We start from the raw sequence: 17,526 nt of genomic DNA on the forward strand, positions 1-17,526 counted from the left end.
TTAAGTAATTTTTTGCCCTTTTAAGAAAAATAGAAATTGTGCCAATCTGGTCGGAAACGGACTACAGCTCCCAGCATGCTGTGCTTCGCGCCTCGTTGACAACACAGAGAAACAAATGAACGCGAACGAACGCAAGTTCTTCGCATATCTTCACATTCTTGTAATCCTATGAGTTCCACATTGTCTTCTTATTACACATATATACACGCGATCATTTTGGTATGGTTTTAAATTCTCTAGTAGATATGATGGCTTCTGTGGTGACGAGTAACCACCTCTCTAGCTCATGTTTGGCTATGCTAATTTGGCTATGCTAATTACATGGAGTAAACAAGCCACACATGCCAGTCAGTGTAGTTCTGTATTAGCTTTTTAAAGAATATTAAAATCAGCTCAGATCAGTGAAAAAACGAACATTTTACCACCTGATTCGATAAAACGGGCCAACATACCCATAATATGACTGCCACTACTTCTACTTCGTCGTCAGGGCCGAGATGTAATTTTTCAAAGAAAAAAAACATTCATTTGTTGGAGGGGGTTGGAACGTTGCCAGCAGGGGGCGATGAGATTACTTTCCCTCCCCATAGCCGCATAATAAAGGATGGAAGCCCATAATTAGCGTCATACCATGTTAATTCTTATCAACATCATATTGTTGTATAAAATATTAACATCCACGTGCACGTTAGCCTACATAACCTGTTACACATGCTAGCTTTATTCTAAAAAAACATCCTGCTTGTTATAATGTACGGTATGCAAACACGCACACATTTCTTTCCACATGTAACATCTTTGTATGTTATGTATGGACCAAGGTTTTGTCTATTTACAAAAAGTTACCACTATACATCACCTTGTATGGGATGGTGATTTCTGCGATGGCAGGAGGTGGAGGACGATCGGAAGATGGCGTGCAGTTCCGTACATGCTCGTTACTTTCCGTCTGGGATCCATAGGATCCATAGGATTTGCCTTGCGTAACATGAAACGTCAAAATGACAAAAGGCGTTCATATCAACGTGAAAATGCCTTTAAAATGACGTTCCATTTTACGCTCTCTCGTGAGACTACGTTGGCATACCATGTCCCACTTGTGCGGCTTCCACTCCTCATGTCTTTGCATTAAGCACACCCACCGCAGGCCTCTCTCCCCTCTTGGTGGGAAGCTAGAAATTATATCAATAGGTGCGATCGAGATGACATCAACGCATGCATGCGCATTTAGACAGCAATGCACCCTGGATGAAAATGCTGCATGACGGTTAGATTTCCTGTCAAACTTCGAAATTTCGTCGATGTTGCGTTGACGAGGTGACATGTCACATGGTGTCAAACTATCGCGGGATGAATGCGGCTGCAGTCAGATCTTGCAACCTCTGCAGTTGCTTATCCCCTTCAACGCTCGTCTGCGGACTGCCTCCGAGGTCACGCGCCCATGAACTGGTTGGTCAACAACTCACTCACGTGTGTATATGGTTCTTGTCTCCCACCTCTACTCAAGTTTGCGCAGGTCCCCACTTCAGCTCCTCCTCACTGCCTGCCCCCCCACTCCTCACACGTGGTGTGTTAGTAGAGCAAACCGGTAAGACCTCATCGTCTCGTTCATATTTGTGGCCGACTGTAAATGCGCTGTATTTAATAACACCCACATCGTGACAACAAGTTCTCGCTCACATGCTTCCGTCAACGGTGGTCAGCAACAAAGTCGTATGGGCCTAATGCCTGGCTGAGCTTTTGCTTGTTTGGTTTCAGTCGCGGTAAACAATAATAATACAGTGGGAAAATTTGGTTTACGATGAATGAATCACTTAAACTTTTATATTACTCACATTTAGAAAAGCTATGTAGGCCTAGCCATCAGGTAAGCTTAGTCATGCTAGCCAGTTAGATTTCAAGTTAAATTTCCTACATTAAGTTAGTTAACAATGTGATAAACTAAGCATCAAATTATTTTAAAAGTCCAATTTACCTGTGAAATGTCAGGCCATTTCCCTTTTGTCTCTTGTTGCTACAAGTAGCATGAGCACATTCTTGAGGCATGGTTGCAGATGAAATGCAATATCTGCCTGCACAATCTGCATCTTGAACCAGTGTTGCAAAAAAAACCTGTAAAAAAAAAAAACATTGGCATTGCCAGTCTAGGTTAATCTAGGTCTGTGGTTGGCGAAGCTTGATTGTATGTGTAAAAAAAGAGAGCGACCGTGTGTGTGTGGCTAATCCGAAATTACGAGCGAGTTAACAGTCGAATTCCCATGGAAGTGTCTTTGTTGTAGGCTTATTCTGTTTGATGCCTTAGTATTTTGTACTGGTTCTGTGGTGGCAATTTGCAAACTGGTAGACATTTGGGCTGTTATGGTCATGTCCACGCACAAACGTTTTGTCTTATGAACTTCTCATTAGCTCTTGGTCCATCTGTGTGTGAAACATGTTGAAGGATGATTTAGTTGTTATAACCCCGTTTTGTGTTTTCTTTGCCTGCTGCTTCTGAATTGATCACCATTTAGCTTCACGTTATAATTCTGCTTGAAAATATGGTAAGCCTACGTCTAGTTCAAACGAGCGCTAGATTTTGAATAGCCAGCCAGCTGTGCATTACATCGGCTCTCGCGCTGTGGCAGCCTCACGCTCTCTTGAGCTGTCCGAGTGTGGATGCAGGTTACACCCTAGCTTGCGTGAGACCTCTGGTACAACCCACTAAAACGAATAGGAAGGCATGAATATTTGAATTGAGTGGCAAGGGCTAGGTCAAAATTTCTAACTATTTTGTTATTAGTAACTGCCATAAGACGTTCTCTTGGACACCTCCAATAGATGAAACAAATAAACGTCATTTTATGGCAGTAGTGTTAGCTCATGTTCTGTTCTTCTATCTTGGGCCCTCTTGATATAGGTGTGTTCCTTGCACATATGGCATTCTTATTCGCATTTAAATACCTCAGTCAGTGCAATGTAAAGACAGGCTGTTCACAATTGCTGGTATGATCACTTGAAATTGTGAACACGAGCATTGCACCTCACTTGTCATTTATGATCAGATCTCTTTATGCTTATATTATGCATTATTGCATTCATTCAGATGCACAGGTGTGTGTGTGTGTGTGTGCATGGCCGCAGACCGGGCCCGGGTCTAAATCATCTGAAAGGGTCCCCCTCTCAAAAAATACAATATAATTAGGTCCCAATTCTGGGGCCCTCTTTCTCGGGGCCCAGGTCAACTGTCCCCTTTGTCCTCCCCTGTCGGCTTCTGCGCACGTGCCTCCATACGTGTGTGTGTGTGTGTGTGTCTGTGTCAATTGACCACAATCTGGCTTTATTTCATTTTTTTAATACTCCGCGAAGGTCTAAAATTTTGCCCATGATGGTCTAAAAAAGGCCTAAAAAAGTCTAAAATTTCACTCGTTAAAACCTGCAGACACCCTGCTTCCTTGATTAATTGCACAAAGCAAGTGTTCAAATTAAAGGATATAGAGTTATATTTCGGAAATTTGTACACAAACCCTTTGCAATTTGATGATATCTCAGTGTCGGTCAGGGAAACCGCTTCTACCCCATTTTTCAATTTTTCGCTGAGCTGTGGTTAACTTGTTGTTGACCGCTGCTCTCTTGTGGCGGTTTCCGTGTATTTAGGACATTTGGAAATGACTTGCAAGATGTTTTTGAGATCGATTTATTTTGTGTGTCATTGGGGAGAGGGCTTTGAATTTGATGAAACAAATATGATGCGTCCGGCGCGATAGGAGTTAATGGTTTCTTTTCAGATGTTGTGTGTGCGAGAGACAGTATAGCGCAAATTAGTTTCAGAAAATAGGAGACTGCTGACAGTACAGTACATACCCAGAGCTTTAAACAATGTGTCGCACAGTAGTGCTCTCATTAGTGTTACATCATAGGCCTCCACAGAGGACTTCCCATCCAGAAGAGACTGTGCAAATATAGATATAGATATACTGTATAGAACAGGTGTGTAAAGGCCCTTGTGTGGTTTCAGTCCTCTTTTTGTTTTCACTCGGCCTTCTACAGCTCTGTAGTCACATGTGTAACACTGATAGGCTAGTTAACACAGGCAGCGTTTGATATTGTCAACACGCTATTTGATTGGTGGCTTATGAGAATATGCTCACAACCCTCTGCATGTGTGTTCAAAATTCTCCTCTGGGACACAGTTCTACAGGCTTTGCCATCAGACTTCATTGTTGACAAGGGTGAATTGAACCAGTAGTTTCAATATCTCCAAGTTCCTCCTAACCAACTTACAGTAGAGCGAAGGAGGCAACAATTAGATTAGTGAACCATTCCGCAGACTTTTTACCGCTGGATGGAATAAGTGAATAAAGTATATCCCTTGTATTGTGTTCAATTACTATTACCAATCCTTGTGTTTGGGTCAGTTTCGACCTGTCTGAAATCAGCTCCTAAACTAAACACAATTCTGTAGTTTACAATTTGATTGTAATCTCCCCCAAATTAGCCTGCTTATCCACATCACACCACATTCTTTTGGGTAATTTTTGTATTCACCTAGCCTAGAAATCTAGACGCCCCTAGCGACCGCAAATTGAATTTGCTCCCGAGGGCCGTCTAGCGGACCCCGGTCGTTTTGCGAGGCTGAAAGTTATCCGATGACAGGGCCAATCAAATCGCGAGGGGGGCCGGGCTACCTAGTAAACAGGAAACGTTCTAAGAAGAAGCATGGTGTCCGTCCGTGCTACGTACAGCACGAAAGTGTTTACTTAATTTAAAAAGCCTGGATGATAATACATTTCGTGGCTGACATTGATTGATGTAATAATACACCATGAACTTATCGGACACAAATAGATCTCAACACATTACCATTTGATCATTCGATGTTTTAAACTAGCTCGGTAAGCTAAGTTGAGCATTTTACAGAACCAGATAGTCACACGCTATTATCAGACCACTACTGTAGGTGTAGAATGAAATTGCTGCCCCAATTTCTAATAAGACACATGCCATTAAAAACGAGACATTTGGGAGCTTTGAAAGTCTTCGAGTAGCTTACTAAATAGATGGGAATGACACCTAGTCTACCAAGCTAGTGGCTAGCTAACCTGTCGTCAACAACACAGAGCTAGGTATCCAGCCTTGTATTATATGCCTGCCCCAAATTCTAATAAGATCCATGTCATTAAAAACGAGACATTTGGGAGCTTTGAAAGTCTGTAAGTCGCTTACTAAATAGATGGGAATGACACCTAGTCTACCGAGCTAGCGGCTAGCCAACGTATCCAGCCATGTATTAGTTATGGGTATACAGCTAGCTAGCTAACACCGAACATGCCATGTTGACAACAATCATAAATATAACCACAATAAGCCCCAAATTGCTTGACGTTTCGCTGATTGATCAAGGAGGGCCATGTGGTTGAAAACGATGCATTTTTGAACTGTATAAGTGAAAACACGATTTATTAGGAAACTTGTTTGTGGCTGTGGTCATCACACGCATTCACTGCTACGACGGCTCGAAGTTGCCGCTTCACCTACAAAGGGGCGTGTCGCTGTGACAGCTGTGACGTTACACAGAAGTGTGTGGGGATTGGTTGTTCCACCATCCTATTGCGTGACGTTGAGTGCTGAAGCAACGGTTTATCCCGCCCACACTGCCGCCCAGCCCTCCTAGACCCTAGTACAGCTTTTTGCTGTACGGGTCTGGCTGCGCTAGGCTAGTATTCACCCTCATTTCCATCAAAATGTATGTACTGCGCTATTCTGTACTGTACTGTGTCATACGGGAGGTATATACTGTGCTGTGTAACTACTAACTATTAATTCATATTACTTGAATGATTTATATGAATAATCAGTTTTATTTTGACTCACTCACTTTATTTTGCCTTGACTCACGCAGCATTCATGATTCCTCTTCTGGCAGTGATTACTGCTTTGTTTTCCAGTTTTTAATATCCAGGTCGAAAGCTACCTGAACATCATAAGTGTTATTTTCAAATTTAGGAAAACAACGATTACTTTTTTGTTCAACTGAACATTGCTGACAAGTAAATCTTTAAATACTAAAAGGGGTTGTGGCGACACAAGATGAGGACTTTTAGGTATGGTTCTTGTCTGTGGAAAAAAAAGTCACTGCCAGCCTGCCTTACACAAAATAACACAAAATTCATTTTAATGAGGACTTTTAATGAGTTTGTGTGTGTGTGTGTTGTCCTGATATTGTAGCAGCAATCCTTTTGGCAATAATTTCTTGATTCATTAATCAAAGTTAACTTTAAGAAGTACACTATATACAATGCAAATATTAAGAACATCATTTTCAACAAACAGTCATGGAGATTTTACTAGCAGCTATGACACTGTAACAGGCACTGCGGTTCAGAAACATTCATCAATTTAATGTGTTCAACAACACATTGGTTTTGATGAATTAGTGATATGTGACATGCGGAAGTGGCATGTCAATAGACGGCTATGCCTTTTCCGCTAAAAAAATAATTGGTGGACACACATCATTCACTGACAGGTTATGGTTAAGAATGGGTTTTGATCTAAGCACAGTTCAACAGGTGCATAGATTGGTAGACACACTTCGTTCTCTGATAGGTTAGGGGTTAGGAATGATTTTGGTATAGGCACAGTTCGACATTACAAACATGGAAACCCCATTAGAGGGAAAATGTCAGTATTTACAATGTCATGAAAGGAGAAATGTTAATGTAGACGGTTACTGATCCCTATGCATTGGCTAAGCTAATCTATGCAAATGGAAAGAAAACAACATTTCAACTACAATTCAGGTGATTTACATATTCAAAAGATAAACATAGTAATAGTAGCATAACAAAACGTAGAATCATTGGCATGTGCCACTTGTCGACGAATCGTCAACCCCCTCTCGAAATTGTATTTGGTCAAGACTGGCCCCTTTAACTCTCATGCATGTCTTTCGATGGATCCTGTACAGACAAGGAAGGACTGATGTAACAGAGGCCAACTAGCATAGTTCGGCCTAGAATGTTAGTAAACCTCCCTCCCGAAGCCTCAATATAGTGCGGTAGCGTTGGGCTGTCAGACCGGCCCTTTAGCTCAGTGCGCTCGTACTGTGACTCCCATTGCTGAACCGATGTGAGTGACGAGGTGACAAGTACGCGCCCCGAAGGCAACGAACTGTGCAGAAACACCTCTGTCACACTGACATCATGATGTTCTGAAAGTCATAGTGTAGAGAAAATGTTAAGTCAATTTAGCTATCTGAATGGATTTTGCTTAATAGTCCAAAACCTTAAACTTTCTTAGTCTCTTGCGAAGTGATTTGTTTGGATCATAGCATAGTGTCTCTGGGATCAGTGTTGGTGTCCCACGTGGACGAGTGAGTATATGGTGCCTTCGCTGGACCTTGGCGAGGGCACCCACACGCTGGTCTGGACCGATGACGATTCCGTGCGGTAGATTCTCGCCTGCGTTTTGAAGCAGCCAAAGTGGCTGGCCAGGACAAAGAAGTCCCGTTTGAAAGCCTTGGTGAAGAATGCGTAGAGGAAGGGGTTGGCGCAGGAGTTGATGGGGTAGAAGAGCACCAGCAGCACCTTGGAGTTGGACACGGTGATCAGTGGCCACTTGAGGGCCGCCGAGATGGCAAAGAAGGAGATGGGCGCCATGCACAGGAAGTCGGTGAAGATGAGCACGGCCATGCGCTTGGCCAGCCGCGTGTCCGCGGCACTGGTGAGCGGCGTCAGAGCCTGGGGGTTGTGGACGGTCTTGTAGATGCGCAAGTAGCAGGCACACACGCCAAGGAAGGCGACCACGTTCAGCAGCAGCACCATCACCACGTAACTCTGGGACTCCACCGTCTCCACGTCCATGGGGAGACAGATGCTCACCTTGACGTAGCTGCTAGAGAGGCCCACCGCCGGGAGCAGCGCCATCAGCCAGGCAAACACCCACCCCCCGGCCATCATGGCTGCAGCGTGGCGCAGTCGCAGCTTACGCTCCAGCTGCATGGCGTAGGTGATGGTGTGCCAGCGCTCCAGTGTGATGATGGTCAGCGTGTAGATGGACAGCTCGCTGGCGAACACCGTGAAGAAGCCCGCCACCCGGCAGCCCACGCCCGTCTGCCAATCGATGCCGTAGTTGTAGTAGTGCGAGCGCGTGTAGATGTCGACAGAGGCGATGATCATGAGGTAGACGCCCATGCAGAGGTCGGCGAAGGCCAGGTGGCACATGAGGAAGCGCGGCACGGTCAGCTTGTAGCGGCTGGTGAGCAGCACCAGGAGCACCACGGCATTTCCCACGATGGCCAGGACACAGATTACCCAGATGAGCACGCGGAGGTAGGTGCGACCCATGATATCCTCGCAGGGGTTGAATTCATCCGGCGTGGGTAAGCACTTGACCTTTTCCTGCCTCTGGCATTGCTCGCGCCAGAAGACGGGCTCGCTTGCTGAGATGTTAGGATGATCACACACTGATGGTCGCTTTCTGGTCGATGACCTTCATTGAAGAAAGAAATAGACATTTAAAATCAGCCTCCATAATCTCGGATTAGAAAAGTGTAATTATTTTGTTTTTACATTTATACAATCAGCAAAATACAGTATAGCAATATAATACGATACAATATAGCAAAAGAAGACTGCATTTGTACTTTGCACTTCATGACAAAATGGAAAAAGGGCAAACCTATTCATGTGGAAGTTGGCAAATTATTTTGTTTTTACATTTGTACAATTAGCAAAATACAATACAATATAGCAATATAATACAATACAATGAACAACAATACAAATACAACAATACAAAAAAATGACTGCATTTGTACTTTGCACTTAAAGACGAAATGGAAAAAGGGCAAACCTATTCATGTGGAAGTTGGCGAATGCGCAGCAGTGGCTTGGGTATGTGAGGGTGGCTTCTTTGAGGCGTGTGAAGAGCTCCAGGCTGGGAAGCCTCTTCAGGGACGGCACAGAGGTGGCGACCAGCGTTGTAATGGAGCCCAGCATGCTGTCCGGCAGGAAGTCAATCTTTGTATGCGAGATGTTTCTGATGAAGGAATGTAATAAGTAATAGTGATAAACATTTCTGTTCCAGAACAATGCAACAATGGCTAAATGAATCATTAAAGATTATTAAATCACTGAAAGAACAAATGGACTTTGTGTTTCTAATAATTACCACCAGCAGAGAAAATGAAAAAACATGAAGGTAGATTGTCTTCATGTCCGCCATTTTGAATGATCAAACATGTACATTTTTATCTGTAAAGCTTACTGTACTTTGGTCATACACTTGTAGATATTCATGAAAAGATCACATTTGGAAAAAGGCAGCACAGTTTCAATGAGCAGCATAGTTTCAAACTCGGGCCACCATCCTACACAGTGCACCTCATCACTGAAAGAACAAACGCATAGTATTTTGTGTTTAAAAACTACCAACAGAAGAAAAAAGGTTGTACATTTTCTTATAAGTTATGATACTCCTTTAAGTGACATTTATATTCCAAGGTAGCAGCATGCATTGCATACGACTGTCCAGTGGCCTCATTTGCCCTTTCTCCAGGAGGCCAGATCTCGAGGCTCTGGTATTTAAATATAAGGCAGAAGTAGAAAGTCTTTGAGTCAGATATGCCAGGGAAATGGGACTCTCTTTCAGCTGGTGACTGAGCATTGTTGAAAGAAAGATACACTGAGTGCTTACAGAAAGATAGGACCCTCAGCTCCCAAGAAGGCATTTCTGTGGATGTGACTAAGGTTTTTGTTTCCCATGAGATTCCTGCGGAAAGGAAAAAAAGAGAGAATGAAAAAAGCTTTTCCTCCCAATGCCAACAAACTTGATGATGAAAAGTAAAAGGGAAACAGTTGTATTAAACTGTCAACGAACAAAGTAACCGAAAATAGAAGATGTCTCCTACTTACAGCGATATCAGTTTAGTGCCATTGAAAGCAAAGCTGTGCACTGTGTTGATATTATTTCTAGCCAGCCTCCTGCAAGAAGACAAACAAAACACAAGCAAGCACACACACACACACACACACACACACACACACACAGAATGGATTAGAATTTAAGTTTCATTTTCTTGTCACATCATCACTGCTGTACCATGACAATACATTACATTACATTACACTTGGCTGACGCTTTTATCTAAAGCAACTTACAATGTGGCCTAATTGTGTAAGAGATGGGTTTTAGATCAGAGGGTTGCAGGTTCGAATCCCACCCTTCCATTCCCTATCCCCCTCCATGGCTACGGTGCTCTTGAGTACAGTGCCCTACATGTAACTCCACACTGGTCCAGGGACTGTAACCAATACCCGGTAAATAACTGAGTCACTTTATATTAAAGCAATAGCTAATATAATATAATTAGGAATGTATGGACACTGTCACTCACATTTCTACAGTGATGCCATTGCCCAGTCCTCGAAATGCATTGCTTGGGATTTCTTTGAGGTATATGTTATCCTCCAGGTCACTGTCAGAGAAAGTCATATATTGAAAAACAGTCCTGGTGTCTGTGCCCTGGGGTGCGATTTCTAATTCATTCTAAAACTGTAGAAAGTGACCTACAGCAGAAACTTGTCACTAGCCACAGCTGGATTTATCCAGGAGAAGTCAGGCAGATTTTTCAGTCCAGTGTTGGATATTGTTCTGAAGGTAAAGGACACGCGCACACACACACACACACACACACACACACACACACACACACACACACACACACACACACACACACACACACACACACACACACACACACGTGAGCTCCTTTAAGACTGCAAATGTAGCATCTGTTTAATTCGTCAAATCTTATAAAGATATGCTCTGGATGGCACCATTGCATTTTTTTGCTATTTAAAATGTGATGTTTGCTGCATTTTGGACCAGTTATACTTACAGTGTTTGAAGCCTTGGCAGGTTCCAGAAAGCCTTTCTCTGAATGACAACAAGGTGTTTTGAAATAGTTATTGTTCTGTAGGCAGAGAAGCAGATACGTTTTCAGATAAAACCTGGTGACCCTAAAGACATATTTTTTAGGCTGTAATGGGATATTGGAGCAGCACTCTCAGCAGTTGTTGTGAGTGACAGATTTGGTGGTGTGTTAACCTTTGGCTAGCCTTTAGAGAACAACATGCTGAGAACTGCATTCTGGTAAACTCACTCAGCTCAACTTACATTTCTGTCAGCTTGGAAAGGTTGTTAAAGGAAAAGTCGTGGATTTGTTCCAACTTGCAATTTTCTTTGATGACGCTGACGAAGAGAAAGACCAAGGAGACCGTTTCATCATCACATCACAGAATTTATACTAATCTTTTGCACAACCAAACTTGTATGAATGCATTTGAGTTCTGAAGTATTTTCAGTCAAAAAAATAAAACACTTAATAATAGAATAATAGAATCATAAAACATTTCCATTATAACCTCTGCACATATGTAACATGTTTGTGCAAGAGAATCAAAGACACGTCTGCTCTCAAAGTTTTCTGCGATTCATATCTGTGTTGTTTTGGACCACAGCCACACATTATGTTCTATATTTAAGACAAAACATATCCAATCAAGACTAAATACGGCAGTAACCACTAGGTCTCATTGAAAGTCCTTACATGACTTCTCAAGATACTCTGCTTTGTAAGCCAATGAACTCTTTCCATTGAAGACCGCTTTAAGTGCTTCGGTCACGGTATCATTTGGTTTTCGTTTCATTATTACTTACATTTTTGTTAGATTGTGTAAATCATAGAAGGCTTTCTCTGTAAAGCTTCTGAGGTGGGTTAGCTTGAATTCCCTGCAAAAATGAAGGATAAAACATTGACATTTAGTGTTAGAAACTGGAATTAACTCTTGAAGTCTGTGTATTGCTTCCTCTCAGCATTTTAACAAAAAATGGCAAGAAAGAGTCAATGCACATCCCAATGTCAATGCACAGAACAAGTTTTAAAAAAACTCTTATGTCAGTTCAATCAGATATGCAATAAAGTCTGATTTATTTGAATTGCAAACTAACAGGACTTAAAAGGTTAAAATATTGTCCTTTTAACCTGTTAAAACACGGCATTATAAATGTATTGTTTCAAGAATGGCGATGACCGAGTCGTGCATTACTAAAGGCCCTTTGTTATATAGTAGAGTAGTACTAAGGTAATACATATTTCAATGACTATTACAGCGTGCCTCAGATGGTACACCGTGCATTATGGGGCTATGTTTGCATACTGCCGTTTTGCATTTTTAATGACATAGTGGGCTTGGCTAAAAAGTAAATGTAGGTACTTCATTGGTTTGTAATAATGTCTAAATAAAGGGGTGGGGTATGTGTTGCTTACTTGCTAGAGTAAAAAAGAATTTGCCCATGCAGAGGTGCTCAAGTGTCAGTGTGCCATGTGCTATACACATAAACACATAAACTACACACCCTGCACTGTACAACTGTGAGTGTACCCAAAGTAGTTCTTGAGTTTAAGGTCCTTCAAGGCAGTGGTGTAGCATTTGAGTTACACCATGTTCAGTTGCCCCTGTTTTGTATTTCATGGTGTTGATACATTGATGGCACCATGTGCTGTTGTTTGTCTCAGACAGATATAATCTGGGTCTGCTACTCATCTTTTCAGTTTTTTTTATCAGTGTTATTTCTCTTTCTCAACATCTACTGTCAATTATTTCTATCACATAAGCACACTCATAATCAGACGAGGTCATCGGTTAATGAAGTGAAATCAGACGTTAAGTCTTCAGACAAAAGTTTTGCGTTTTGCTTTTTGCTTTTTTTTCACACTGAAGCAGGGTGTCCAGAAATGGACATCTACAGACAGAGCTCAATACTGCGAGAACCAATATCAGAGTAGCACTCTCTTCTTCTCATTGCTATAAATAGTCACATTAGATCTGGCTACACACAAACACACACACACCATAGCGTATGGCCAGAGAGGGGGTGGCAACATAGCATCCCATCCATCCATTCCACAAATAAATATGTCAAACAAACAAAACGAGGCCAGGGACTTGCCAGGTTAAGGTCACTCAAAAGTTCAAAACATGTATTGAAATTTACATGTAGGGTAGAATGCCCTAAAGTGGGACGATGCCTAATGTGGGACACCTTAAGGTTTAAGGGGTGTAGCTTTTCCCCAAGTTGGTAAATGTTTACAACACTATAACCAAATAAAAGCCCTATCATCATGTTATCATAATGGCATGATTTAGTAAATGTATAGTAATACTCCAGGGAGGGCTTACAATTAAGAAGAAGGACCCTGGGTGAAGTCCATCAAATGGGAAATTACATAGCATTTGGCCAAATTTGTCTTTAGGGTATAAATCAATTCCAGTCACAACAACATTGTCAATTTTTTGATAAATATGTTGGGTAGTTATATCAGAAAATAATGTGTGGTGTTAATAAAATAATACATTATTTTATTTTTAAACCATATTATTAGTGTGTCCCACTTTAGGATAGGTGCGTCCTAAAGTGGGACACAAGATTTTCCTAATGTGGGACAGTTGTAAAAGTAGTAATTTAATAAGTCAAACAATTACTATGAAGTCAAACACCATGTCCATAAGAAAATGGATATTTAAATATATATCAAAGATGTATTTCAGTCGTTCTGGCCTAATCTACTGGAGCACAGCTATCAACACAACATTTGGGTCCAAAAACCGGAAGTTCTTTCCTCAAATAGAGCTGCCATGTTGAAGTGACCAATTGTGTGCAATGGGTTCAAACAGTCTCAGTCATATTTACCAATAAAAGAAAGTAAAAATAATTCATAAAACATGCTCTAAATGTGTAGCTGATATGTCTTAAAGAGTGGCAGATCACATTTTGAATTAATATTTTACACAAACATGTTTTAGAGACCTTTTAATATACACTGTCCCACATTAGGAAACCGATTGTCCCACTTTAGGATAACCATGGTTTTTGACCAACTTTCATTGATATCCAAATTATTCGAATTAGAAACACTTAACATGTTTTTAAAGGTTGTATCTGATTAGAGCATAACTAGAGGATGAAAAGCGTGTAATTTGTTTGTATTGAAATGTTGTCATTAAATTTTAATAAACCACCAAAGTTGAAGTGACAAAAATTGTCCCACATTAGGGCATTCTACCCTAACTACCTAACAGGCCCAAGTTCAGATTTATACCACGTGTTACTTTGTTTCACTGAGAATCTTAATGATTTTGATTAGTAACCGTTAAAAAAGGGGGAAAACAACCTCCTGACATGTTCCCACTCCAGAGTCCAAACATAGCTCAAGGTCAAATCTGTCTTTCCATCAGCTCCCATGACCTTCATGAAGTTACATAAAGTAGCCATCATTTCGACATTCTTGAACTGCTTTCAAGAACTGACAACCATCACAACAACCCAGTGAAATGTTGCAGAAATCTCACATTAGGAAAAACAGATGACTGATGTATTGCAAGATACTTGTCACCAACGTAGGGGAATTTTAATGACTCCAGTCATTATCTCCTCTTTCCAGCATTCTACACGTGTACCATATACACGCATATGTATTCTTCTCTACTCTATTCTATACATAATGGCCTCTTATTTGTGGTTCATCCATGTTACACTGTATTCCTGCCAGTGAATTAGCATTTACAAAACAACATATTTCACCCAGTTTTATGCAATTCAGTATGCAAAACTATACTGTAAGTAGATACTTTCAGTATGTTAGCATTTTTGGTAACACTTTAGAATAACTACTCCTTAAAAGCTTTAGAAGCGCTTCATTTACATTTATCAATGAACTGGTCATAAACAAGATTTCTACAAATGTTTCTAAATGACTAAAAGCCAAACTACAACTGCACAGTGGAAATGGAATCAAGCTCTACTGGATGAGTTTTACATGTGTTTGCCTGCTGAATACTTCTATATCCAGTGGTTTTAAAAGCCTTCTGGACCGATGCGACTGTGCTGTGTCTGCTGTCTTAAAATAGTATTTCTTATTCACTTACAAACACTTGTAAATGTTTTTTGCATTATTATAATTACTTCGTAAATAATGAACTAAATATATTTATGGGTAGTTAGTCTTAAGTGTTACCATATTTTCTTCTGTACTTACACAAACATTGTGCTCTTGGGGATGTCGGTGGGCATCTTGGTGATATCCTTATTCAAACAGCGGAAGGAGCCAGTCTTGGCATCGATGTGGCATTGGTGAGGAGGTCCTGGCTGCAAGCTACTGTCCTCACTTCTTAGTCCCATCAGACGCAGTGTGAGCATCATGACTACTGGCATCGTGCTTTTCATCATGCTGTTCAGTTAATAGTCTCCTGTAGCGTTAGCCGGTGAAGAGTTTGCTGGTGGCCTCCAGGTCTGCATGCAACTACAGAAGGATTTTCGTCCTTATAGCAAACATGGAGTTGGGCTGCTGTACGATGGTCCTGTGGCAAGACTCCAGATGTTGGTCGATAATACATGAACGTTTTCGACTTTGAGAACGAGCGAAAAGAGTTTGAGTCAGAAGCTTATTATAAAGCTGTTGGCGGTGGTCTTGACACTGCGGAGCAAGAAGGAGGGTGGTCAGGACTGTGTTGGCTTAAGCCATGGGAGACCTTGGAGCTGGAAGTCTGCTGATAAGAAGAGCAGGAGCACACTAGCACACTCTTTGTTTTTCCCCTAGTTCCCTGTAGACACTCCTTTCATTCATAGGCAACCAATATTGTGTGTGTTTGTGTGTGTGTGGGGGGGGGGGGGGGGGGTTGTCTTTCATTGGAACTGAAGGAACATAATGTACCAAGACCACTTGTATTTTCATATTTCTTATTCAACTTAGTTATCACATAATGCAGTGAAAAAGGACATAGAAAAACATCTTCCTTCACCATCTGTCATCTGATAAAATACAACACAAACATACAATGACAAACTCTCCAGCAGTGAGCAATCCAAACGTACTCAACCATAATGTTGGTGACCTTTTTTGAGTCTATCACACTGACCAAGTCGTTTATGTTTTCAATGGACGGTGAAGTAGGGGCACTCTATCCTTGTTTTTATTTCTTTATTTATTTTTTTACCACAGCTGACCTTTGTATGCCCAGAGTTGTGTTTGTTGTCCTAATTTGACATGAGCAATTGTGTCACTGATCGGTTATGGTGATTCAGCTGTTGCCAAAATATGGCAAGGAATCTCATATCAATCTACAATCTCTTGACATTGCGTAGGGAACACATTAAGATCACGATAGGTATTCCTGCACTAGAGCAAACTACTTTTAGTACGTCACCAACCATTCTGATTGGAAAAGGATAAGGTCCATCCATATATGTTCCTATTTATTCATGTATTTATTTATTTTAATAGTCACTGTAAGTAATCGTGGGCCTGATTGAAGCAATGGTTCTGGCAACCTTTTTTAATAAACACCCCCTGGACCTCATCATAAGCCTCCGAAACCCCTTTTGACCTCATGACCCCCTTAGTATTAAAAAATGAAATGGACTAATGACCCCCAATGGCAACTAAGCTACGCCCCCACTTACGGCTCCTTCTCAACGCCCCCCTAGGGCTTCCCAATGCCCCCTGGAGGGCTGTAGAGCCCCCGTTGAGAAACACTAGATTAAAGGGATGTCTGTAGCATAGTGGAAGCAGTTGGATAGGAGTGTTGTTGCCTGTGTCCTTGTCGATGACTGGAGAGTTCAGAGAGGAGCACATTCCTTTGCACTGGAGGGTCAAGTTTGTGGCTGACCTTTTGTAGGTTTACTCCTGCTTACTCCTGCCTGTCTCTACCCCTCTGCACCTGTGGCTCAGCCCTGCTGCCAAACGCCACTGGCAAACATTTAAAAAGAGAAAGGAAATAGCAAAGCCTCTCCCAAAAAAGTCTTAAATATACCATGGTAAAACTGTTTAATGGGACTGTGTGGTACAGACACACTATTACGTAGGTGGAGGTGATGAGCTCATGAGTAATATATCGTATTAATGTTAGGGACACATGGCAGGTGAACTAGCGAGGCGAGGAGAGGCAAAATTCAGTGTTCCATTCTGACAGCTCAACTGTCATCAGGTCGCCACGGCGAATAAAGTGGTATGAAACAGTTATGTTGTTTATGCCATTTGTATAATATTAAACTTGATTGAATAATTTCGCTTCGCTCCTGTTCACTTGCCTTTATTCCCTCATAGGAATGAATGGCTAAGTTTGCTTCGCTTGGCCAAATTCGCATCCATGTTGTCCCTAGCGCGACGATCCTGTGCACTCCAAGCCCATTTGTGTCTTCTCAATACTGTCAGAAGTTATGGCCCAAATAGAGGAATTTGGCCATGCCAACTTCTGAGGGGTGTCCAGTCCAAACAAGACCCATACAAACCGCAAGGAAACCTTGACTGACAGAAGGGAGCTGCTTTCCCTCAGGGCTATCTACAGTAACATGAGAAAAAATGCCAACCATGGGAGATGACCGTGAGGAGAGATTTATTTTAGGGTTGTGATCAACTGGATATGGCACCTGTTGGCCTGGTTGAATCTGTGTGGTTTCAAAAGGACTTGCACCTGGGTGAATGGG

The 17,526-nt window shown here is 41.7% G+C and overlaps 1 protein-coding gene across 1 annotated transcript; it reads right to left on the reverse strand.

Annotated features, from left to right (window-relative positions):
• Positions 1-6,183: 6,183 nt before the first annotated feature.
• On the reverse strand, positions 6,184-15,267 carry LOC134463709 (lutropin-choriogonadotropic hormone receptor-like). Its single transcript, XM_063216924.1, has 10 exons — positions 15,080-15,267; positions 11,701-11,772; positions 11,158-11,232; positions 10,880-10,954; positions 10,552-10,632; positions 10,376-10,456; positions 9,894-9,962; positions 9,676-9,750; positions 8,833-9,018; positions 6,184-8,469 (listed from the first exon to the last, which is right to left on the reverse strand). Exons 1-10 carry the CDS (start codon positions 15,265-15,267, stop codon positions 7,326-7,328), a joined length of 2,046 nt encoding a protein of 681 aa, XP_063072994.1. The 3' UTR covers positions 6,184-7,325.
• Between the last annotated feature and the right edge of the window lie 2,259 nt (positions 15,268-17,526).

This window comes from Engraulis encrasicolus, chromosome 15, assembly GCF_034702125.1.
Source record: "Engraulis encrasicolus isolate BLACKSEA-1 chromosome 15, IST_EnEncr_1.0, whole genome shotgun sequence".
Taxonomy (NCBI): Eukaryota; Metazoa; Chordata; class Actinopteri; order Clupeiformes; family Engraulidae; genus Engraulis; species Engraulis encrasicolus.

Coding starts and splice junctions, on each gene's coding strand:
- LOC134463709 (XM_063216924.1), bottom strand. CDS start 15,267: ATGAAAAGCACGATGCCAGTAGTCATGATGCTCACACTGCGTCTGATG. Junction 9,963..10,375: donor AATGGCATCACTGTAGAAAT/GTGAGTGACAGT, acceptor GTCTTCTTGCAG/GAGGCTGGCTAGAAATAATA. Junction 8,470..8,832: donor GCCAACTTCCACATGAATAG/GTTTGCCCTTTT, acceptor TCTTCAATGAAG/GTCATCGACCAGAAAGCGAC.